The sequence below is a fragment of the Pseudoliparis swirei genome, chromosome 9, assembly GCF_029220125.1.
Source record: "Pseudoliparis swirei isolate HS2019 ecotype Mariana Trench chromosome 9, NWPU_hadal_v1, whole genome shotgun sequence".
NCBI classification, from domain to species: domain Eukaryota; kingdom Metazoa; phylum Chordata; class Actinopteri; order Perciformes; family Liparidae; genus Pseudoliparis; species Pseudoliparis swirei.
Window position 1 is genome coordinate 9695989 of NC_079396.1, and position 24994 is coordinate 9720982.

At 41.6% G+C, this 24994-nt stretch overlaps 1 protein-coding gene across 1 annotated transcript in view; it reads left to right on the top strand.

Moving 5' to 3' along the window:
- Positions 1–2970: 2970 nt before the first annotated feature.
- Positions 2971–24994, top strand: part of LOC130199832 (probable G-protein coupled receptor 153) — a 33931-nt gene continuing 11907 nt past the window's right edge. The window contains exons 1-3 of the mRNA XM_056423640.1: positions 2971–3365; positions 18046–18665; positions 22239–22668. Coding sequence (XP_056279615.1) covers positions 18292–18665; positions 22239–22668 — 804 coding nt within the window. The 5' untranslated portion in view covers positions 2971–3365; positions 18046–18291. The remainder of the gene's footprint in view (positions 3366–18045; positions 18666–22238; positions 22669–24994) is intronic.

Consider the following 24994-nt stretch of genomic DNA (forward strand, 5'->3'; position numbering starts at 1 on the left):
GTTTCTCTTTCAGGTAAATCTGCTTTTAATAATTCATGTTTTGCATATAAATGGAGTTGGTGCCTGCTGCTCATTAACTGCAGTATTGACTCTGCGCTGTGCATCAGAAGAAGCTGCACGACAAAAAGCTGATCTTGTTTCCTCATGTTTTTGCATCTAAATTAGTAAACTAGCAGCCCCCTCACATTCTGCATCCCAGTGTAGAGAGACTGGCAAGTCTACCTATAAGATGAATGGTCCGCTGGTGCATGAGAAAAAACCATTAAGGACTGAGAAGGAAGGATAAGCGATAAAGCGAGGCGACCCGCTTTGCATTTGCTCCCCAGCTTGGGAACGTCTCCATCATCAGTCATTTTCTGACAGCAGGGGCTTTACTTGCACACATGAAACAAAACACATAAACCCAAAACTGCACATTGTACTTCAAGGTCACTTGTGAAACACTGCTTCTTTTGACTTTTGTTGGCAGGAGCTGCAGGTGCTCGAAGACGTCAGCTTCACAGAGTAAACGGTTAAACAACTCAATGCTTGTTTCTTTTTTTTGGTGCTATCTGGAAACCCTTCACAGAGCAGAGATACAAGTCCTACATTCAGTTATCTGGGCTTGGAGCCAGAAGGGCGTTCCTTGCAGAGGAGTAGGTGATGGGCCGTACTTGTCTGGCCTGGAACATCCCTGTTTGCCAGCCACTGGCGACCTAACTGGGAGGACTTAATTAGGTCATCTGACTGCAAGGCACACACACACACACACACACAGTCCTCCACACAGAGAGGTGGAAAGGCTGACAGGACGTGGACAAGAAGATTGTAACAGAGCACATCAGCAGTGCAATCAAGTATTAAAGAGCTGCTCTGTGTGTGTTTGTTCGTGTGTGTGTGTGTGATGTATGATAGTGAAGCCGATGGGGAGAGTGGGGGCAGCACGGTGCCAGCGGAGCCAGTGGGCTGGAATGCTTTCGTAACTTTTTACTTCCAGGTCACCTAGCATCACACAGGAGAGGCCGGAGACGGACAGTCTGACTCTCTTAACAAACTCCCCATGTCTGCTTCTAATGACAGACTTATTTAAGTCTGAAATACACAAATAAAGCACCCACAACAGGGTACACCTACCCCGTGTCTTTATCCACACACCATTATACCTTGTCGACATAGATCTGCTCATTTTATTCCCCCAAGCTTTATCAGAAATTGTTTTATATTGATTTGTTTTCTGCAATCCATTCATATAGGAGGCCCATTATAATTCTGTAAATAGAATACTAATTCACCTGCACCCTCTGACTGATTTGCTAAAGCAGACTCGTCTCACTTTGCCCTGACAACTTAATAATGAACATCTTTGAGATCAAGGTGGATTAGGACCGGCTCCTGCAGGAGTCGGATGCATTCAAATGCGACAACGCCGCTCACTGAATTCTTAGTTTGGACACGTTTTTGAATAAAGCAAAACAAATTAAATACAAATGAGAATCTGCCATCAAGAAGAAAAAAACGTTCCACCTTTTGTTCTCTCTCACCCAAACTGAGCGCCGAGTCATCAGAGGGATGTTGACCATATACTATCATAACTGTTGGGGTAAGCTGTTAATGGAAAAATATAGTTTTCTATAACCTGGGTCGTGTTTACTTTGCCACTTTCTACAATGTAATTGCTGAAATCAGCAGAAACAATGACACACTTTAAAAAAAACAGGACGGTAAGACAAGCAACTTGAATAAGACGACCAGAGTTTGAACCCAGTATACAGTTCATCCCAACCGGTATAACTGTTCATTATATCTGCACACAAAATGGATATACTTGCAGATAAGGGCAGGAGGTCAAAGGTGAAGTGTTATGGAAGATAAATTAGGACCCAAAACGTAAATGTTCTTCTTTGTTTTCACACTTGGAGGATAGCCAGCTAAATCTAAAAACGCATCTTTTTAAACTCTCTTACTATGCTAACAGGCATTTCTTTCACCAACAACATGGTTTTGAAAACAGGACTGAACTATGTGTTTATTTTAAACCATTCTAAAGGTTTGTTTGGTTGTTATTGGTAAAAAGGAAATAGAATAAATATAACTTTACATAACTGCGACTAAAGAGACACGCTGCAGGGATATGAAGCACGCTCCCCAAGTCCCTCTTTCTCTCCATAAAAAAATCTTAAAACCTTAAATTTTAATGTCGGACCAACAACAGGGGGGGGGGGGGGACATCATACCCATCTGCCTCTGAGGAAGGAGGAGAGAGGACGTGTGTGTGTGTGTGTGTGTGTGTGTGTGTGTGTGTGTGTGTGTAGTATCTGTTTTAATTAACATTAAAGCGTGTGCACTGCAAATCTGACCAACTAAATGAAAAACAATCCTTATAATAAAGGCAGAATCCAAGGCACCAGGGACCTCTCCGTGTCTCTCATGGAGGCCTCTTCGTTTTCTCACTGGGTACAATCGAGGCCCGAGGGAGGAAAGCGCTCCAACAGAATCATCCAGGAAAGGAGTCTTACATAACAAGTCATATAATGTCAATGAAAAGAGCTAATTTAAGGGAGCATGAATAGCATGAGAAAGGAATGTGCATACATTGACATTACATCTAAATTGAACCTCTCAATGTAGATATAATATCAATAGATGATGATGATGATATAATTTGATACTGTGGAACATGAGATTCAGGCTGCAAACGGGCCACCACAGCCCTCTCTTGTTTCCATCTCCTCTCGGTGAAAGGAAGTTTAGTGAAGTCCGTTTAGAATCAACTCATTCAAATGAGACCTTTCATGAACAGTGGCTTCGTGTTCATTCAAAGGTTGCAGGAGTGAAGCGGACAGTTTGCGTTCAAAGCCCATGTGCGCCGCGCACGAGCAGCGCTCCGACCTCTTTCCCATGAATTATTTCTTATTGCGGTTCACTCCCACCACCACGGAGCGTCTGACCCGCGCACGAGCCTGTACTGTCGGGCGCGCGCAGTAATCATGCCTCATCCGTCGCACGCCTCGCTAGTGTCGGGAAATAGAAGGGGACGTCCGTCTTTTCCCTAAAAGAAAATACAAAAAGACCAGCCGCTCTTTCAGCCCTCGTGTTGACGCGCTCCGTGGCCAAGAAGGGAACATTTGAATCCAAAACTCGTCCATATTTCGTGAGTCATTTGTTCTTCCGTCAGTGAGACAAAGAACAAGACACAAGAGGAGGACAGCTGTGGGGATGTGCTGTTTCAGGGCTCATCCCTCATTTCGCAGGTCATTCCTTTAAGTTGACGCTGTCGACACTCGGTTCAGCTTTGGGATGTAAACGCGACTTTAAGGGATCTGAAGTGGTGCGACCCAGCGAGTGTTTCCATGAGCCCCGTGGGAGCTCCGAACGTCTCGTGAAAGGTAAGATAAGACGCGCACAGCTGATTGCGATGAAGCCAGACTCACTGGCGCTCCTTTTGAGAGGCGAAGGCTGAGAAAACAACGAGGCTTCATCCGAACAGGTGGTGTCCTGCAGCTCGGCGGATGAGAGGGAAAAGTAGACGAACACAGTTCAATGAAGATGTAACATTCCTGCGGACCTGCCGTGCTAATATGACCTATTTGGAGGGGTGCGTTACAATTAATTTCCATGCAAGACACATGCGGACGAGGAAGTGACCTAATTGAAATATTGAATTACAAACGCGTCATATAGGCTACTATAACAGTTATACACACATTTAACTGAGTGAGCAGTGTCTGACATGAAATCAGTTTGACTGATACTCAGAGCTGCCAGGTCTGGGATTACTAGAAATGACCAAGATTAGACGCTTGAGTTAACTGGAGACAGAGAGAAAAACTCACTGTGAACCAATACCCAGCTACTTTGACGAGGCAGCTTGTGATATAATAATACTGAGAGTCCTGCAATCACAAAGATCATCACACATTCTGCAATGTGCTGAGCACAATCTTAGCAACGCTTCACACCGTGTTTTATTTAATGTTTAAGTCATGTAACTTCTTTGTTTCTTGATGGCCTTTTTTATCAAACATGTATTTGTAATATTCATGGTTACGGGCTGCGTGGGATTCGCCGTTCTTCCACCTTTTTAAAACGAAGCTGCAAAAAAGTAAGTTTTACAGATCAGCTTGAGAGAAGTGAAACAATCAAGAGAAACGATGTAGACACCAACGTGTAGTTTGGAGTGTTGAGTATTCACAGATACAACAGGCTCACAGGGATGGTGGACGTAACCATTTCTGACACTGATGAGGACATTCACAGCTCCCACACCAGGCCAGAAGATTTACCCTTTTAAGTTCCAACCATCTCTTTCTTTTCTCCCCCCCCCCCCCCCCCCCCCCCCATAACATATTACACATGTTGACAAAGAAACATGACACAATTGCATACTCTTCCAAAGCAAATACTTTTTTAACAAGATGTCATGACTACTACAAGTGAAGTAATACACGAGAGTATGAGCTGGCTCCTATTATGTTAATACCGTTTGTTTCCCCATCAGAGCAGGTCAGAAAGTGACCGTTCAAGCCAGTGATCATTCAATTCAATTCAGTTTATTTTGTATAGCCCATTATCACAAATTACAAATTTGCCTCAGAGGGCTTTACAATCTGTCCACAGACTGCGTCCCTGTCCCAGGACCTCACATCGGATCAGGAACATCTCCCAAGAAATAAAATAAACCCTTTCACGGGGAATTCACTGCTCAGAGAAACTGCTGGAGCAGTGACAGTTGCTGCTACACCGCGAGAGCCTCACAACAGATCTCAATGTTTCGCGGGGCATATGTGACATTTTGTTTGTCACACATTTGGCTCTGTCATTTTGTGACCGTGTTAGCTCGTGTTAACACTATTCTACTTTTCCCTTCACACAGGACACATTGAGTCTGCCTGTTGTTATACAGCATTATAAGGCAATTCGGTAGTAATGACAACAAGAAGAGTGTTGACAATTATATTCCGGAGGCTTTAAGTCTTCTGCGCAAGTTTGCCTTGATTATTATTAATAATAATAAATATTTTCTGTACAGTGTGGCGTTAGCCTACCAGTGCATTTTCAATTAAATTCAATCCCTGTTTCTGATACAAGCTCTAAACCCTCTGCCACATGGCGGCCAGTGATCCAGCTACAGTCAGAGCTGGAGGTAGCTTAACATAAACAGAAAGAGAGGCTCTAGGGTTACATTTGTGATGGAAAATTCAACGACTTACTCTGGTCGCTCAGCAAAAAAAAAGAGCTTACAACGTGCCACAAGGCGCATGTAGAATTCTGGCTTGTGACCTGATGACTGCACACCCGATTTAAGAACGTCGGTTGCAAACTATTAGATGTCTCGATTGTTTGTTTGTTAGCCTGTGAGAACGCATTTCTAACAAAATGTCTCTAATCGGCTGCAATATAGGTTTTAGATGCCTTAACTGTGGTAGAAAATACCCATTGAGGATGTCTTGATACAGACCGCTGAGTTTTACTGCACCGTAAAAGCAAATTAGAGCTGGAGTTTTACATTTCACATTAATATTCTCCTGCTGCCTTGTACAAATACCTGAGAGCATAATTATATTGATATTATTTGATGGGTATTTAATCAGGGCTACTTGATCTAATGCTTTCTGATTTCCTTGGTTTTAATCTATGTTGCTCCAGTGAAGCGATGTGAGGTTTTGGGGCAGGGATGTCTATGTGTACAGATTGTAAAGCACTCCGAGACAAATTTGTAATTTGTGAAATTGGGCTATACAAATAAACTGAATTGAATTGAATTGAATTGAAGCGCTTGGAATGTGTGATTCATGGGACAGACGAAACAGTTTCTCTCTCATTTATTTTATTAGTGACCCCATTGGCAGATTGATCTGGGTGGTTGCTTAGCATTCAATAATTTGCCAGTAGCATATATCATCTCCAACAGGAGGTTATACACTACCGTTCAAAAGTTTGGGGTCACTAAGAAATGTCTTTATTTTTCAAAGAAAAGCACTGTTTTTTCAATAAAGATAACATTAATCAAAAATACACACTATACATTGTTAATGTGGTAAATGACTATTCTAGGTGGAAATGTCTGGTTTCTAATGAAATATCTCCATAGGTGTATAGAGGCCCATTTCCATCAACTATCACTCCAGTGTTCTAATGGTACATTGTGTTTGCTAATCGCCTTAGAAGACTAATATCTGATTAGAAAACCCTTGTGCAATTATGTTAGCACAGCTGAAAACAGTTATGCTGGTGATATAAGCTATACAACTGGCCTTCCTTTGAGCTTGAAGTTTGAAGAACAAAATTAATACTTCAAATATTAATCATTATTTCTAACCTTGTCAATGTCTTGACTATATTCTCTATTAAATTTTCAATTCATTTGATAAATAAAAGTGAGTTTTCATGGAAGACACAAAATTGTCTGGATGACCCCAAACTTTTGAACGGTAGTGTAGATTGAATATAAATATTGTTTTAGTTTACGTCTATTGACAGGACGGAGAGAGGTCACGGTCAGATGAGCACCGCTATAGAGCTTATTGTGAAGCCCTGTAATATCTGGCCACAGGGACTACGGTTGACATTTTGCCTTTGCTAAGACTGACACATTTACCCCTGGGTGGATTGATGTGTCCCTGTTCAAATAAATAAATAAATGAAAATGAAATGAAATTTCTTTCTGATGACTGTAGCTGGCGGTGTTTAGGGACTTCAGTGGCCGACACGGGGCCTTGAATGAGGTCCTCTGGTTGGAGAGCAGGCTGCCCACTCACTGGGCCTCCGTCTGGGCATTAGAGAAATGCTGTGATTAAACAGAAGGGGGCATTTGCGCACAGCATTTTGTTTTGTTGTTGTTGTTGTTGTTGTTGTTGTATTTCAGTACTTGAATATGGCTGGTTGTGCATATTTGCTGCTTGGCGTCACATGCTGTCCATGGATACTTTACCATGACAGCAGCTAAGCAGAGTTACTGACCACAGGAAGACTACACAGATGTATGAAATGCACATTGTCGTCTCTGACCAACATTCAGGGTGCCATCTATTCAAATGTTACATTCATAGTTTGAGGGAATATAAATATAAACCTGCTACTGGAAACTGAACGTTGCCCTTGTTTGACCCCAAATGGACTGGAGGAGAATGGTGATGGATTTAAGGAGCTTTTATTTTTCTAGCATGTAACCGATTCCCATTCAAGACATTCAAGCCATTAACAGACTAGCTGCTGAAGCAGATGGAGCTGAAGTCGTCGTCTTTCAGTGAGGCTGGTTTGGTCTGTATTTGTGCAAATGGACCTCCTACACTACAGTTTTAAACATTGTTAATCGTGGATGAGTGAGAACCATGCAGACTGAACTCTGAAGCACTTCCTTCCATTCTATCGTAAAACAAGAAGCTCAGAAGGGAAATTTGCAATCGAATAGGACGTATAATATGACTTCCTATGTCTTTTCCTAACCCCTTTTCCTTGACTTGAGAGATGGGAAAGATAATTCATAAAGACGTAGGAAAGCATAACCACAGTGTTAGAGAATCCAACTGCATTTCTATTACCTTGCAACTTTATTTATAAGACATAAAATGAGTACAATGGGAAAACTCAATGCTGCATGACTCATGTCCAAAACAGAATTACACCTTCGAAGAAAGATGTTTTTATTTATAATAAACAGTGACGTTGGATGTTACTGACTGCTGAATTGTGCTTTGCTTTAAATGTTGCTGCTACAAGGAATTGTGGGACGGCATCATTTTAGTGCACCCTAAGAGATAACAGATTAGAAAGCATTGAAGCACCTTTCCTTAGCATTTAGAGGATTTAGCCAGCTCTTATCACTTTAAATGCTCCGGGGTGAAACTACTTGGGAAGAATGCACAGGGTGAAGTAGCTAAGATGCACATTTAGTGGTCCATCTTCTGATCATTGCCATCGGAAAATTACGCATCCTAGTGTAAGTTCTGTTTTTTTTTTTTAACACTGCGGTTGTCTTTTCAGAAGTCCAGATGAATTGCCTTTCATATCTTTAGTTGACTGAAGACAAGGAGGAAGTGTTCAGGAAAATACATTTTGTTTTACGGTTCCAGTCGATGGCTGTGTCAGGATGACTCGGTCAACAAGCTCACCTCGTGATGAAGTCATTACAACGAAGAAGAAGATATTGTGAAATATAGCGACATTTAATGTGCCATTATCTTGTAATGACCAATTTCGGATACCTTTGAAGCTTGATTTAGGAAATAACACACGTGGAGTGCTCAGCCGTGTCGGTTTACTGGTTCAGCATTTTATTTCTGTATATTTGAGGGAGACATGCAGATGGTAGTTTAAAGTTTGTTTCCTGCTCAATGATTTCTTTAAGACTGAAGCAGTTGCTATGCAACGTACGCAATAAGTGCAACAGAGTGCCTGATGTGATGGTGATTTAGCAATGCTGAACTTATGAGGGGATAAAAAGAGGTATCAAATATGCAATAAGCCCTCTGGCTGTCATGTTTATGAAACAAGTCCTGGATTTTGACGGAGGGAGGAAGGCCACATCTTTGCTTGAAAGTTCAGCTGTTCGGTTCTCGCTACTTTAAAAAGTTTGTAGTCCTGTGCTGTGCTTCCTCCTCTGGGTATAGAGCTCAGTGTGAACACACCGAGGGGATCTTGATGGATCTTAATTAAGCATACAGGCTCATTTTAGGCATTCACTCAAAAGTCACACGTATGCAAACTGGCAATAAGGATGACATTTCTAATTCTTTTACTTTTATTTATTTTCCTGTCATGACTGTTATCTGTGTTTGTGACACAGTTAAACCAAGTGTTCCAAAGAGGTCACAAATATCAACCGTCTGGGCCCTAATAAAAAAGAGGTGCGTCCCTTTAGTTGACAGGTATCTTCTTTCTGCAGGACCGTCGGTGAAAGCCGGTCCTGCTGATCATTTGTCACTCTTAATGAGAGTCCAGGAGGAACCTCTCCTGGACTCTTATTGATAACTCGATAATGAGCGCTCACTGGAGATGAGTAAGATTGATGGTGTTTTGCCCACTGAGAGCCATTGAAATCCCTCATATGGTGAGAGACAGCTCTTCAGCAGCACTTTGAGGGTGACACCGTGCGCCATGAGGAAGAGACAAGTATGCCTCAACTGCTGGCCTCAACACGTTGTTGAGCTATACTGATTCTACAAATTAAAAAATAAATGAGAAGTATCCATTTTCTTTTTGTAAGAACGTTGATAGACGTGTCAAAAGTATGTAATTCTAATAATCTCAAATGTCAGAATAATTTACTTTACTTAACTGCTGATGAATTCTGATATGTGATGTATTAATACTGTGGAAGTATCGAAACGCTCAATCCCCAGAGAAATGCACACAGCCCGTATTCAGAAACTGTTCATTTCAAACAATGTTGTGACGTCACTAGAGCTCAACCATTCATTGACATATGGATCACAATATGGCCTACTGGAATTTATCTTATAATTTATTAAGGGCAAAAATGCGTGTCAAAATACCATTTTGAATTATATATTGTTATGATGAAGAGATGTTCTGGCCTATACACTTAACTCTATATACTTGAGAACACATATTTGCAGATGCAATCACATTCTGATCATATTAATGTCACGTCAATAAAGAAGAGGATACTAATGATAACATTGTCATTCCCTCTATTCCTTGTAATATCAGAAAAAAATAAGTTGTATTCCTCTGAGCCAGTGACAGCCGAGGCCATCTTTCCATAAAACTCTGCGTACAAACTTGTGAAGCAGTGATTTCGAGTGATATGTGAACATTTTAAGGACCAAATATTTTAGTTAAATCACATGTTGATCCCGAAAATCCCCAGCTCTTTTATCACCGCAAACTACAATCTGAGTTAAGATGGAAGTTGCTTGAAATTCATGAACAGTTTAATCCTGTAACATACAAAGGAAAATAAACCATAGACTTCAGAGTTGTTTTTTAACTTTAACAGGCTATATGTTCTGATCATAATGATTACCTGATCAACAGTTCAGCAAGCTAACATAGACATGTGGGTTTGGGACTCGTTGCCTGTTTATAATAAGTAGATTGATAACTGGTTGTTAATTGTATGCGAGGGGACCATGGATTGTTTTGTTCACCTGCTTCTCGTGAGAAACTGATTGCAGCGCCAGGGGTTCATCAATACACAGCACAGGTATATATGATATGTCAGAGCCTTGGTCTGGGCAATAGTTTCTAACTTGCACAAACCGCCATCAGATAAAGGATCCATGAATAAGGCAGAATAGACAAACACATTCAACACACTGACCGTGTTTACATGCATTCACCGAAAGTCAGACAGGGAGGTCTCGCACCCCCCCCCCCCTCTCTCTCTGTTAGATTGCCCCAGGTCTGTAGAGTAAGAAAATGGACCAATGGCTAATCCCCCTTTTTTATGGGCGGCCATTCGGTGGTAGGGCCGGGCCGCGATATTTGGCCGGATTTTTTTTTTTTTTTTTTTTTTTTTTTTTTTTTGGCCGGCTCCGGCCCAGCGGCATCTAGCGGCCAGCGGACCATGCCTATCCAGCCCTGATGCATTCGAATAACTGGCTTAGTCGGACTGAAATCGAATTATCCGTTTCATGTAAACACCTTTGTTGGACTATGTGCGGTCCGACTACGATCCGATTAACACCCCTGGATAACTCGATCCGATCCGGTTGATAATTCGACTATCGCGGCATGTAACGGTGAATTGGATTAGGAACTGAACTTTGCGTCTTTGCGCATGCTTGAGATCCCGCCGCCCTCCTCCCTCCCTCCCATGTCGTGACCCGGAAGTCGAAAGAGACGATAAGTTGTCACTGCCGGGAGCCTGGCCGGCAGAAAACAAACAAACAACGCTATGGAGAACACAAAGAGCCACCACACATTTCTGGACCAAAGAGCAGACAGAATTTATGCTTAATGTATTGAAGGAGTTGAACATACTAAAGTTCATGGTTCTTTCACGAAATGTTGTTGTTGTTGTTGTTGGTTGTTGTTGGTAGTGGTGAAGAGGTCAAGCGGAAATGGCTGTATCACCACGAGTTGTAATGAAAACAGCACCGCCTATCGTATCGGATATGACATGCTTTCGGCCAATGATTCGAATTACTCACTGCCATGTATATTGGGATAATAGCAGATCCCCCAAAAGATAGCATAGTCCAACTAAAGCAAGATTCGAATGATACCATCATGTAAACACACTGACTGGTGTCTTCCTCTGCATTCTCTCTGCTCCTCGGTGAGAAAGAGGGGGGATGGCCGGTTAACAAGGGAGATGCATTCTGGGCATTTTGCTTCCAAGGGGACTAACAAACCCCCTCACATCGTCTACTGGTTATAATCGATGGATTACTTTTTGGTTCTTCACTTATGAAGATCGTCGTAGGCTGCCGAGTACAAACTTTCATGATTCAGAAACATTAACAGACGTAAATATTACAGAGCAGTTCACGTAACATACGTCAACACTCTGGATTACAGCCAGAGAATAAACATAGCAGGGTGCTGTTGGCTGATGAAGTGCAGTTTCTTTTTCATACTTTAGTTTTGTAATTGCCTTCTATGTGGGACGGGGAGACGAGTGACTTCCCCTGACATTCCCTGCACACGGCACACGCTGCAGAGGACTGAACCAGTGTGGGGCAGCTCCCTCGCATGCGTCTCTGTCACTGTGTAAAAGTGAAGCTGCTGCAACAATAAAGCTTACCTCCTGACTTGACTTTCAAAGTGAAGCACCTGTCATGTGTAAGCATCAGAGACGTAATATCAAACACTCAGGCTGCGCTCTGGGGAAAGCTGGGCAGCCTGCCAGGACCGAGTATATTCCTCTCTGACGGCTCCGGGAGTGAGTTGCCGGTCGGGCAATAAGACCCGATGCATCCCACCTGTCAACGAGAGCTTATGAAGTCCACTCCAGCTCCTCAGCCAACTCAAAGCTGAGAGATGAGGGTCAGGACGACACACGCACGCCAGCTCTCACTTTGTGCTGATGTTTAGATCGAGATTTGAAAAATCATCATGTTCCTTGTAATAATTGGTCTGATTTCATTCAGACACATTGTCATCCATTTTGGCCTTTTTTTAATGGATACATGCTTCTTTACGCCTGCCAAAGTCTGACTCGGCACACTTGTCTCTTCCTCTCTCTATCTCATCTTATTGCAGTTTGAGATAAAGAGTGAACTATTGTTTTGTCCCTTTTTTTCCCCGCTGTTCAAAATGTGAATAATGTGCCAAGTCATCCAGGAGAAGAAACACTCGGTTCCCTACACAGCAGTTTCCACCAGCCCTTAATGCTGATGGTATTCCGGCAAATGCTTTTGTTTCCACTGACGGCTACATCGTTGAGGTGAATTATTACGCTGTGTCTACAAACTAAACGAGCAAGGTTGAGTAATCTGTATCGAAACAAACTCAAGAGATCATACACTGAAACAATGGGGCCGAAAGCATTATAATAGATACAGGAAAGCAGTCCCTTTGTGTTTTCTCATATTTCCCACTGCTTGCTGAAGAAAGTTGTTTATTTCTAGCTAATGGAGCCATTTGAGGGGAAATTAAACCAGATAATACTTTCTAATCTCTTTCATTTTTATATTATAAGCTACTCTTGAGACATCATTTTGGAAAAGGTAAACTGACCAATTTATCTCACTATAATACAAAACCCTGATAAGACATTAGAGATGCACTATATTCCACCCAAAGCGTTTAAATAATTAAAGTTAAATTGATTTTATGAGCCTGTAAGCAGAACCTGATTTACTTTTATGGAAAACATTCTCTAGCTCTGTTGACGTCATAGTTATTATATCAGAATCAGATTTAACATTTATTTGCTACGTGTGTTAGACACACGAAGAATTTGACTTGGCGGCTGGTGTGTACATTAGACAGACAAACAAAACAACAACAACAATAAACAGTAAACATAGAGCAATAATGTAAACATTACATTTACAATGTTATAAGATAAAATAAAGTGCACACACAGATAACAGTGCTGTAGACAGGGTACTGTAAGTGTGTGTGTTTAAGTGTAATGTGTGTTAAAGTGACATGTGAAATTAGATGTTAAATATTAAGTATAAAGATGTGTGCACAGGAGAGAGATATAGACACAATCATTGATGACAGATGTCTAAGAATTCAGTTATTTCTTGTTCCAAGGCAAATTTCATTAGGTTGAAATGATTTACTGCAGTATGCTTTTAAGCGAGTCGACACATCTGAATGTAAACAGCTTGTGTAGACGAGGAGAAGTGCAAAATAAGTAATGATTAAAATACCGTTAAAGCTACCAGGAGCCATTTCTGACATCTTCCTCGATGAATGTGTGCCACTCTGTTCACATTCAACATCTCCATGTTAGAGAGGAAGTCTTGACAGCCTGCGTGTCATTGTCGGTGCTGATTTCCCCCGTGTAGAGGACAGATTTGGCTTGGAGGCCCAGGGGATTGTGGGTGATCGAGCTGTTCGGTCCACGCTGGCCAGAAAGCCTACCAGTGACGTGTGAAAATACATCTAGTGCTACGACTACTATAAACATTGCTATTCCTGTTACTACCACTAATACTCCTATGACTAACATTACAACACCTATACTACCACTACTAATACTACTGTGTAGTTTAAGTATGTAGTAGTGCCAAGGCAATTTGCAATATGATGTTTTTTATTGTAATTAAGCATCGTTTAATTCAGAATAGATTAATTTAAGCATGTAAACATGTCTAACACTTTCTGTCATGAAAAGTTAACTTTAAACAGTTTTTTTCTCTCTTGGTAAAATCAGCTCAGAATATGCTTCAGATTGTAGAAAGTGAAAAGGAAAACAGAAAGAAGACGCAACTGAGCGTCTGATTATGATCCAGAAACCTTCAGTTGAACCAAACAATAAAAGGTTAAACAACAGGATGTTAGTCAGGCCAGCTAGTCCTTGAAGGGTTAATAATGAGCGAACTGAGTTGGTCTGAACAAAATCTTCTTGGTTGTTCCTGCCGGTGTTTACACTATTTGCTCTCTTTCACACCAAACGTTGCTGCAACTGTTGTAACACGATATCCAGTGAGCTGCTTGGCTTTAAGCCTGGAGACTTGAAATATAGAAAATACCTCACACATCTGAAGAGGAGGATTGTCTCTACGAAGCCTTGAACCAACAAATTAAACTCCCCAAATGGACCGACTCTTATTTGGATGGGAGCCAAACACTTAAATAAGATAAGTCCAGGGGAGATATCGCTCTCTTGATCTTTCATTTTTCGGAGTCGTATGTCTTAACCCTTTTATGTGGCCTCCAGTCCCTTTTATTACCTTCGCATTGAAATTGCAGAAGGTAATGTTTTGATCGCCGTGTATTTGTATGCGTGCGTGCGTGCGTGTTATTCGGAATAAGTCTAAAAGTATTAAACCGAATCGCATGAAATTTGGTGGGATGATTGGTTATTATCCGGGGACCATTTGTTTAGATTTTGGGATCGATCGGGTCAAAGGTCAAGGTCATGAAAAGGTCAAAATCTTCTTTTTACCATAGCGCGGTCAATTTTTATCCAATTGGCATGCAACTAATGCCAACATTTTCATAATTCAATGCCCAATCTTGTGATATGCGAAGGTATGCGCTCTACCGAGTGCCCGTTCTAGTTAAGAAATGTTTTAACTCATCCTCCTCTTTTTTCTTAGGCAGGCAGAGCAGATAGCACAAAAAAAACATAAACAACATTATCAAGCAACGGTAAACCTAAATGTTAGTGTTCCAATCCACTGATTATGTTGATTTCAGGCCAGTATCCTATGAATAACCTTCCTAGTGGATGATTATTTGATGTGTTATGAGTTTGTGTCACTCGTTTTGTGTTTCGCATTATCTTTTCATTTGACTTACACAAGAGAGGAATTTGGTGAAGTTTATCTTTTCTTATCTCGTTTACAGTCTAGGTGACTGTCGTACTTAAAGTTGTATTGCAGAGTTTACCCACTTTGTAGACATGATTTAGTGTGTCTGCATTTTTAATTTCTGAAGGCAGTGTAGCGCAGCACAGTGGTGAGAGGAATTCTAATCAACCTTTATCACAAGTTTCGCTCTGGTTCGGTCCTGCTAGATGACACTGCCTGGTTTAATTATACGTCAGTCCAAATGATGAAGAATTTCACCAAGCATAAATGTGCTGAAACAAAAGATGCTTGAGATTTTTTCAGTGGAGTCTGATATCGTATCCAGTCACACATAATGTCACTCGACACATCTTATTTCTGTATTATGTGAACAGTGAATAGCTCAAACTTAGATAGAGAGTGACTCGACTGTGTGAATAATAATTAAAAAGTGCAATATTCTCTCCGAAATGTGGTGAAGCACAAACAGAAAGTTGCATGGAAAGAAAAGATATAAGAAGACAGTAGAAGTACAACACATTTGTACTTCAGTACAGCACTTGAGTAAATGTACATTTGAGTTATTTTTCACTGATAACAGCTTCAGGCTGCGGGAAGAAGTGACATTATGTCAAAGACCAAATGAAAGAATGACAGAAGACCAAAACTGTAAGATCAAAACAACGATCTGAAAGAGTAATCATTGTGTATATACTTATCCTCATTTTCCACATTGTTATGCTGACATGATTTTAATGGAAAAGGTGTTGAAAGGGTTGGTGACAGTCAGTATTCATTTCAGCTGGGCTCTTCTGATCAGCGGCTCTGCAGCTGGAGAATAGCCTATGTTTATTAATTCATCTTACAGATTCTCGTAACAGTGACCTGGAAAGAAGATATGTGGCCCATGGTTTCACAGAAAGGGGTCATGGGGGGTACAATAAAGCATATTGCCACTGTGGGGAAGATGAGGAGGAATGGTGGGCTAATCTGTCACAGAGCTATTAGAATGGACCCAAAAGCACGACTCCGGAGACAGCACTGCAAATAATTATCTTTACTTAGAACATGATTCAGAACAGAACACTACGAAATATCTTGACTCAAGTAACACGTGACGGCTTGGGCTGGAAACGCAAGACTATCTGGCAAAGGACAAGTGCAAGTGAGGGAACTTAAGTAGACAGGGACTAACGAGGGAATGGGCAACAGGTGAGAAGGGCATGAAGACCAGGTGAAGGTAATGCGGGACTAACGAGGGAGTGATCAGAGGCAGGTGAAGGGAGTTGGACTGACGAGATGGGAAGCAGGATCTGGAATGACATGATAGTTAGACAGGATGAAAACAACTAATACAAAAAGGAAGGTGTGGAGCTAAACTGTTACATAATCGGCAGAACGCTAACGTAAGAATCTTGCAATCTCAATGTTGGTGTTTAGTGACACATCAACCAATAATTCATCAGGTTTCTGTTTTAGTTCCCTTCTTTTCTTGCTTTTTCAATCCGACTCACACAAGAGAGGAATGTGGTGAAGTTTAAATTCAAGAAATTCAAAACTCAATATTTAAGCCACAAAATAAGATCTTCTTTTTGTAATTGTATCACTGTGACCAAAATGAATTATTAGGAAACCCTAGTGTATACTGTATACTTTACAGAATTACATTGACTAAGATGGCATTCCTGCATCGGTTTTGGTTGCTTAAAAAAAACAAAGTTATTATACTTCCCAGTATTTTGACAGTGTTAATATGTTTTTTGGTGTTTTACTGAACAGTTTTCAGTCAGACTGCAGGTCGTTTTTTTATGTTTTCTTAGGGTGTGATAACGCCTTTTTCTTTCATCGTCTCCACAGTAAAATGTTGATTTGTTATTATCTTTTCTTTCATTTTTTGTGTTTGGTTTGTCCAGAGTCCCACTGCCTTATCACACACAACGTATAAAAAGTCACATGGCCCATGAGTAGCTTCCTTATTAGAGAGTTGACAACCTGTTTTGTCTGCAGGGGGATCACAACACACGTGGTCCCTTTAACTGGAGCTACGTACAGTCTGTGTTAATCTGTGAAGAACACGGCAGAAGGAAAAAAGAAGATAAATTGACAATAAAACACTGCTGAAGGTCAGATGTAATTTTGGCATATTTTAAAGTGGTACGTGTGTTCAGTAACATTATCCCACAAATTGTGCCACATTTTTACTTCGTACACAAATGAGACTTTACTTGGTCTTATAGTTAAGTCACTCCAGTTTAAGGTTCTAGGGTAAATATTTAGGTCCTTCCTAAACCAGCAGAATATTTAATCCTGTGGTTGCAGGACGACCTCCTGTTTTATATGGCTCCACGGGTCCTGAGGAGGTGGTGGATGCTGCTTCATAACCTCCTGCTGCCAGACGTTTGAGGCGACATTGGAGGGAAGAGTGAGAGAGGAGGATTGGCTCGGTGGCAGTGAGCGCAGGGTGATGATGACATGGTTCTTGTCATTTCCAGTGTCCCCTCTTTGGGGTCTTGCCTAAAGCACATCAGTGTTTGGACAAGCCAAAAGACAGGAAATAGATGTGACAACACGCTCCAGCAGTGCCAAGCACTTTTCACTCCACGGTGGGGGAACCACAGTCATCCTCTGCTGATTATTATCTGGCTGAAGCTGAACTATGCTGTAAATAACCCTAAAGACTGACAATAACTGAAGCAAGCTTTTTTTCTGACTTCTTGTATCAGGATTTTCTTACGATTCAGCGATGTTATGGCCCGGTTTTTAAGAAGTATAGCGGTGGGACAAAATGGCTGAAACACCTTAAAATAGTGCAACGCCCTGTACATCAGCACAGCAAACTGTTGCCTCAACAATGGATTAACATTGTTTCAGCAGTAAGCTTTACACAATGGTATTCATTGTGTTTAGTTTTTGTTATTTTGTAGCATTTTGGTATCAATAGATGTGTATGTGTCAGCAGATTCATGTTTCAGTGGCTTCACAAGCAACGTGTTCCCATCATGCCTCCATCCAGTCGAAAATAGGAATTGCAAATGGCCGTATCTTTATGCCATTGTCCATCATATCACTTGCAGAACGAAAACATACAAATGAAATCAAATGACATGTATGCTGCACATTTAATTTCCTGAACATCCTATGTCTCCGATCACTCTGTTAAATCTTACCCTCTCTCCGTCCTCAGACTCGTGAGGGAACCGTCTCTTTCCTCCTCCGCCTCTAACAATCCGCTGTGTCGCACCTCCACCATGTCCTTTCCCTGCCGTGGCGCTCCCATGGAGAGTGGACGCCCACCCAGATAGGATGCCTGCCTTGCCCGACGTCCTGCATCCCCTCCTGCCCATCACCACCTCCTCCTCCTCCTCTCGTGTACCTGCTCTTGCTAACAGTTCCTTGCGGACCCCTGGGCTCCGCCCTGCTCCACTCCAACATGGTGGATGAGGTGACCACCATGAAGGATGACGTCATCAACGCCAACACGCTGGCTTGGCTGGTCTGCTCGGGCGTGTCCATCCTGGCCAACACTTGGAGCATCCTCAGCGTCAGTGCCAAGCAGAAGAAGTGGAAGCCGCTGGAGTTCCTCATCTGCACGCTTGCGGGCACGCACATCCTCAACATGGCGATCCCCATCACCATGTACTGTGTCATCACACTGCGCCGTCAGAACTCCGACTACGAGTGGAACGAGGGTCTGTGCAAGGTGTTTGTCTCCACCTTCTACACCCTCACACTGGTCACCTGCTTCTCCGTCACCTCGCTCTCTTATCACCGCATGTGGATGGTACGCTGGCCTGTGAACTACAGGTAAGAGGACTTGCTGTTGCTCAAATGGTGTTGTTCATGCACATTCAGATTAAGCTCTTAATTGGTGGAGCCATTTTCAAAGGATAATTTCACCCAAATTACGAATGCATGTCTCGGAGTATCTAGACATGTATCATACCAACAGAAGACAGCTTTGCCTTCATTTAGGTTGTGTGGTATCTGTCTCTGATATTTTTTTTTTTAAAGAATGCTAAGTGGAATATTGTTTGTGTGTCTCACAGCCTTAAAAAGTATATATTAAAAGAGAAAACAAGCTACATATCTTTCCAAGAACAATATGCTGGTTACTCTGGATAACCCTGAAGCGTGTACAATACACCTCAGTGTCTGCAGTTTGTGTTGGAATTTCCCACTCAAGAAATAGTTGCCATAAAAGCTGTATCTGCTGATACCACTGAAGGAAAGTGAGAACATATGTTTTATTTGTAATTTAAGGGGTGCCAACCCGAAACAAATCAGCACAATCCATTGCACACATTAAAACACACACAGTGTATTGTGTACGTAAGTATTGTTTTACAAAGCAAGAGCCTATGAGTACATTGTTATAGATTCTGATCAGGTAACAGTACTTTGCCTTTTTATACATTCAACCATCAATCTTCATAAATTTTTAAGCATTATAATTTCTAAGCAATAACTTTGAAGTTCCAACCTCCTGCCAGGGTTTACATGAGCAAGTTCTGACATTTCAAGCTGCCCATTTTGGACCACTTGCGTAGATTCTGAGCAGATTTGTCAGATGGAATGAAAACAAAGTTTAGGTTATTGTGTCTTGCCTGTTACCTCTGAGGGATGCTCTGCATCAGGTGAAACTTCTCTCCTGCCAGTGCCAACACATGTAACACCATGTAAATCCCTCTAGACTGAGCGTCTGCCAGATCTAGAGCCTCCAGCTTCATTTGGCTCACAACAAGTAATATTACTAAGTAATACTGAATAATAAAGAACAGGTTCACATCACATTAACAGTCTGCAGTAACACCATTTTTCTCTCGTCCTGAGACATAATTAGTTGTTCTGAACATTGCTGCTTCCTTTTTGTCATCTTGGCATTTTATCTGTAATGATACATGATTATCACAATAACTGTGCAGCAGCTACACAACTAAAAGAAGACTGATCATATAATCATACATTTATAATTTTCAGCTGAAGCACACCTCTGACATCTTGGCTTTGTTATTCAAGATTAATTTCTGATCATCGGTTGCACACGCATGCCTTTGTAGAATAAATACTGTGGAAAATACAGGGGGAGCATATATGAAGTTGGTATTCAGGATTGAAAAATACAAACAAGCTTCAACATGGGTTATAGAAATGGTGCAGAAACTAATCCTGTGGTACATATGGTAGAGATCAGTATTCTGTTACCGCCCTCTTCCTCCCCTGATGAAAAACAAAGAGCGATTTTACATCGGATGCTCCGATAGGCCTGCAGACGCACGGCCCATCCACCTAGTCAGCGATGCCAATTTTGCAGATAAGCAGATGTTCAAATATTATATGCAAACTTCCGTTTAAAATCTTTGGTCAATCTTACTATCGTTATTTCCTGTGCAGCTGTCATTATTGGCTGATGTCCACACAGATATATACGGCTTTTTAATCGCCCTCATCTGTTCTCTCACTCGTCTGACTCTATTTTCTCTCCTCTCCTGTTTGGAAGCGTTGCGTTTCCTCTCCGCTGCTCCTCTTCTTGTTTCCAAGTCACTTTTAACAATGATATGGGGGAGTGATAGCTCAGGCGATAGCACCACGTAATTGCTGTTCATCTTTCATTTAAATGGCTTCACGTTCGCCCTGCTGAGGCAGCATGGCTGCCTTGTCTCTGACGTTGACACACACCGAAGGACTGAATTATGAATTCCGACCTTGTTCTTGGGCAGCTGTTCTCATCATCCTGCGCTCACTGTCTCTCCGGAGCTTTTCCCCCTCGCAATGCTCTCTCCCTGGTAATAGATTCAAGCAGCTTGGTGACGTAACTTTGCCGTCATATGCACCCCAGGCACATTCAGGAAAAGCTAGCATAATTACTCAGTGACAACAAGACCTGCTTGTCTTTGCACACATCCAGAGTGCAAAGATAGAGGCGAGACATTTCGGAGACATTTCTGTTCATGTAAGCTAATGCATTAGAACACATATTTCAACGATATGTTTATTTCACTGCCTCCTATAGTGCTCCAGAGGATTTGAATGAGAGGAAGAATAGGACATGTGCTTTCCTGCAAAACTCACACCGAACAGAGAATGTACTGTATTTCTTCCCAACACAAATAATACAAGAAACAAGAGACACACATGTGTATAAACTGCCTACATGGCCTTCTTATTATAGCTTTTTTTTAAAGTAGGCCAATTTATAAATGCGGGACTGAGGGAAAGAAAAAGCCATGAAATAGACCATCTACGTACCTTAAGGAATCAGGTGTGTAATCATTGAGGTGCTGTCTGTCCTGCATTTGTTTGTCTGTGTATGTTGAACTGTAGCTGGGTTTGTTCTGCCTGACGCATGCAGCAGCCCGTTATGTCTGCTCTGGTCTATTGGTGTACCTTTTCTTCTTACTGTGTGTTGGTTTTCATCTATATGTTGTTGTCCGTTTGTCTTTGAATTTAATTTCCATTTCATTTTGAGATTTTGCTATTTTAGGCGGCCTTAAAAACATCTGGCCAGGGACAGCAGATGGAAATGAGCCTCTCTGGCTAACTGGCTCACTTACAGTCCATCTGTTGATTGGTGTGCATTGTCCCTGCAAAATAAATGAAAACATAAAAAGGAACGGCCTCTCCGTGTGACTTGTGGCTGATTCCTTGAGCAGCACCTCTTTGAGGTGCTAAAGAATAGCACAATGTTTTTTCTCAATGAGAACACAAGTAGCTGGCTGTCATATTGTTAGATGTATGTATGTTGTTACCAGAGGGCAAACGCATTCAGCACATTTCTCAACAGTAACAATTACTTGGAGGGGAGAGGAAGTGGAATTCCCTTCTTGCTGAAATAGACCTTGACGACAAAATAGACCGAGGGACGTGAAAAGCAATATTTATCAATCATCAACGCATTGATTTCCCTCCATTCAACTCCAGTTCATCTGAGTGATGTATGTGTGGGATGGTGCTTCTTCAGCTTTTATGTCTCTGTTACATTTATGGTGTAGTTTTGCTCAATTATGGTCCTTTCCACTGACTTTCTCAGTGAGACATATTTCTTCTCCATCAGTTAGTTTGTGTATAACCGTGCTGTCGCACACACAGGTGAGTGGTTTGAGTTGGTGCCACCTAATGTGCTATTAGGAGCCCACTTTTCACAATGTCCCTATTTAGTCCTTTTTTAGGCTATTCTAAAGTTTGTGTAAGGTTTGAACATACACTTTGAGTCTGTTTGGTCCATGTGCCTGCACTCTTTCCTCCAGAAGTGATATCACATTTCACTAGTGTAAGACTTATGAGCTACAGGACATGAACAGCAGAACAAAAAGCATATTCCTCCTCAAGGCCTGACAGCAGTTTGACTTAGTTTAGGCTCACATCTTGTTCTGCTTCCAGGTTGAGTAACACCAAGAAGCAGGCAGTGCACACAGTGATGGGCATCTGGATGGTCTCCTTCATCCTGTCCACGCTTCCAGCTGTGGGCTGGCACGACACCATCGACCGCTTCTACACCTCCGACTGCCGATTCATTGTGACGGAGATCGGTCTGGGCTTCGGTGTGTGCTTCCTGCTGCTGATAGGCGGCAGCGTGGCCATGGGTGTGATCTGCATCGGCATCGCTCTCTTCCAGACCTTCTCCATCCAGGCGGGCCACAAGGCCGACAAGAACACGTTCAACGTGCCCACCATCGTGGTGGAGGACGCTCAGGGGAAGCGCAGATCGTCCATTGATGGATCGGAGTCTCTCAAGACATCGCTGCAGATCACCTACCTGATCAGTGGGATCGTCTTTATCTACGACTTCCTGACTGGTTTCCCCATACTGGTGAGTATAACGCTTCATTGCAGGTAATGATGGAGCTGGCTGAAGAGCCAACCGGTTTAATGGTGCATCAAACATTCCAAATGAATTTGTCTTTTACCATAAGCTCTGTTAAACAACTTTAGATGACTCTTCTGCTTATTTGGATACAACAATGTGTTTTCTTCTGCACAGTGAAAAAGAGGTTGTTCACTTTCCCTCCAAGTTGCAACTTTATTTCCTAATTTTTTATTTTTTATTCTTGTGTGTTTAGTTTATTGGTGCTGCTACTGTTACGACAAATTTCCCCTTGGGGATTAATAAAGTACATATCTATCTATCTATCTAATACCTAATCCAACCAAACATGGTGGCTGCAACAAACATATCTGTCTCGGATGATGGAGGTTAATGATTTAGCACTGGAGAGAGAGAGGGAGATGGGGATAGTGGTGAAAAGCAAACATTCAGGTGGAAAGAACGGTTTGAGGTTTGTCCGCTGTAACCGTGAATCATAGCACGCTGTTTTATTATTCACAATAATTATTCTGTTTCCGCTCACGTGCGGTAAGCAAGTCGCTCAGACTTTGTGTGTTGTGTCTTCAAATATAGTGTATAGCGGGTGACTTGCATGAGGTAAGGGGTGTTGATTTAATTTTGTCAATAATAACAGCTATAGTCATACAAATTCTAATAATATATAGAAGAACATGTTGGCTCAGAGACCTGGTACAGGTGACTGGAGGCATCTTCCCGTTGTTTTCTCTTCGGGAACGCCAGGCTTTGAAAACAGGGCGTAAACCACAGTAATAGTACGATTATTCGCAAATACATTGATATCAATATTGTAGGGTTATTGTTGGTGCCTTTACAAAATATTTACACAATGACATTTTTAATAAATAATCATCAGTCGTGTGGATGTAATAAATAAGTGGGTAAAGGCAAATAATACCATGGATAGCACGGTGTTGTAAATTCAGAAAATTACATCACTTTACTTATTGCAGTCTTTAAAACCATTAAAAGACAACACATTATGCTATCCAAAATTATAGTTTCATATCACGATATTTTGTATGTAATCGATTTGTATTCCTCAGAAACCTGATCCTTCAAGTGCATTATCGGTGGGGGAAGGAGCGAGTGGGGTTTCAATGCGTCGCCATTTGGTTGTCGTTAATATTTAAACGAGTCAATTCATTGGTCGAGTACGCAGACTTGAGAGGCGTATTGCTTATGATGCAGCTAAACCAGCCATGCTGCTAGAGCCATGTTTTTCAGTGTGGAAGATTCACTTTGACAGTTTTTAGTTCTTATTCAAACCCTCGTCTGACGTAATGATTACAGTCTAAATTATTTAGATGCAAGTGGGTATTTTGATGGTCGAGGTTTTCTTATGTTAGATGTGACTCCTAAATGGGAGAACATTATGCATCAGTTTAAATATAATGCATTGCCTCAGTTCTGTTCTCAGATATATCTGTTCGTAGGTACTTTTAAACCCTTTACATTAGGCAAACCCGTTTTAATTAACCCTTGTGTTGCCTTAGGGTCATTTTGACCCGAATCAATATTACACCCTCCCCCCGCCTTTGGGTCATTTTGACCCGATTCAATGTTTCACCCTCCTGTTACCTTTATATTTACTAACATATTTTACCCTTTGGGTTCAATTTGACGCCAGCAATTAAAACCTCCAGAAAATTATTAGAATTAATATTGTTTTCCAAGTTTAAGTGTGAAGTACTTTATGTTTGTTTGTTGACTACCGAAAGAACACCGACATTAAACATTGAATGGGGTCAAATTAATCCTAAGGCGGGGGGAGGGTGTAATATTGATTCGGGTCAAAATGACCCTAAGGCAACACAAGGGTTAAGTGTTGTACACTTTAGGCAAGCCAAACAGAAACGTCAGCACTACTCAAGCCTCTGATGCTGAAATCTGAATCACACAGCAAGATAACTCGAACTTTTCTGAAAATCACAGGAGAAGCACGCTTTAATTGCACGGTTGTTTTCTTTTCTTTAGCTCCAGCAAGGACTTCACGAGGAGCCACCAAGGCATTTGGCCATCTGAGTAATAATAAACATTGCATAACAGCATTACACTGCTTGAAAGAAGAATATATAATGTCTTTGAATCTACTTTCCTTTCTGTGTTCTGCAGCTTACATAAGTATGTCTTACCGTTTGGTTTTTTAATGCTATCGATCATCAACCTGAAATAAGACATCACTCATTACAAAATTCTGGTTTGCATAATATCGTCTCTTGGCTACAACAAGGAGCATGTCGGGTCCTAGCTGGGATTTCACGGAGAGTGCAGCGTGGCATTCATGTGAATA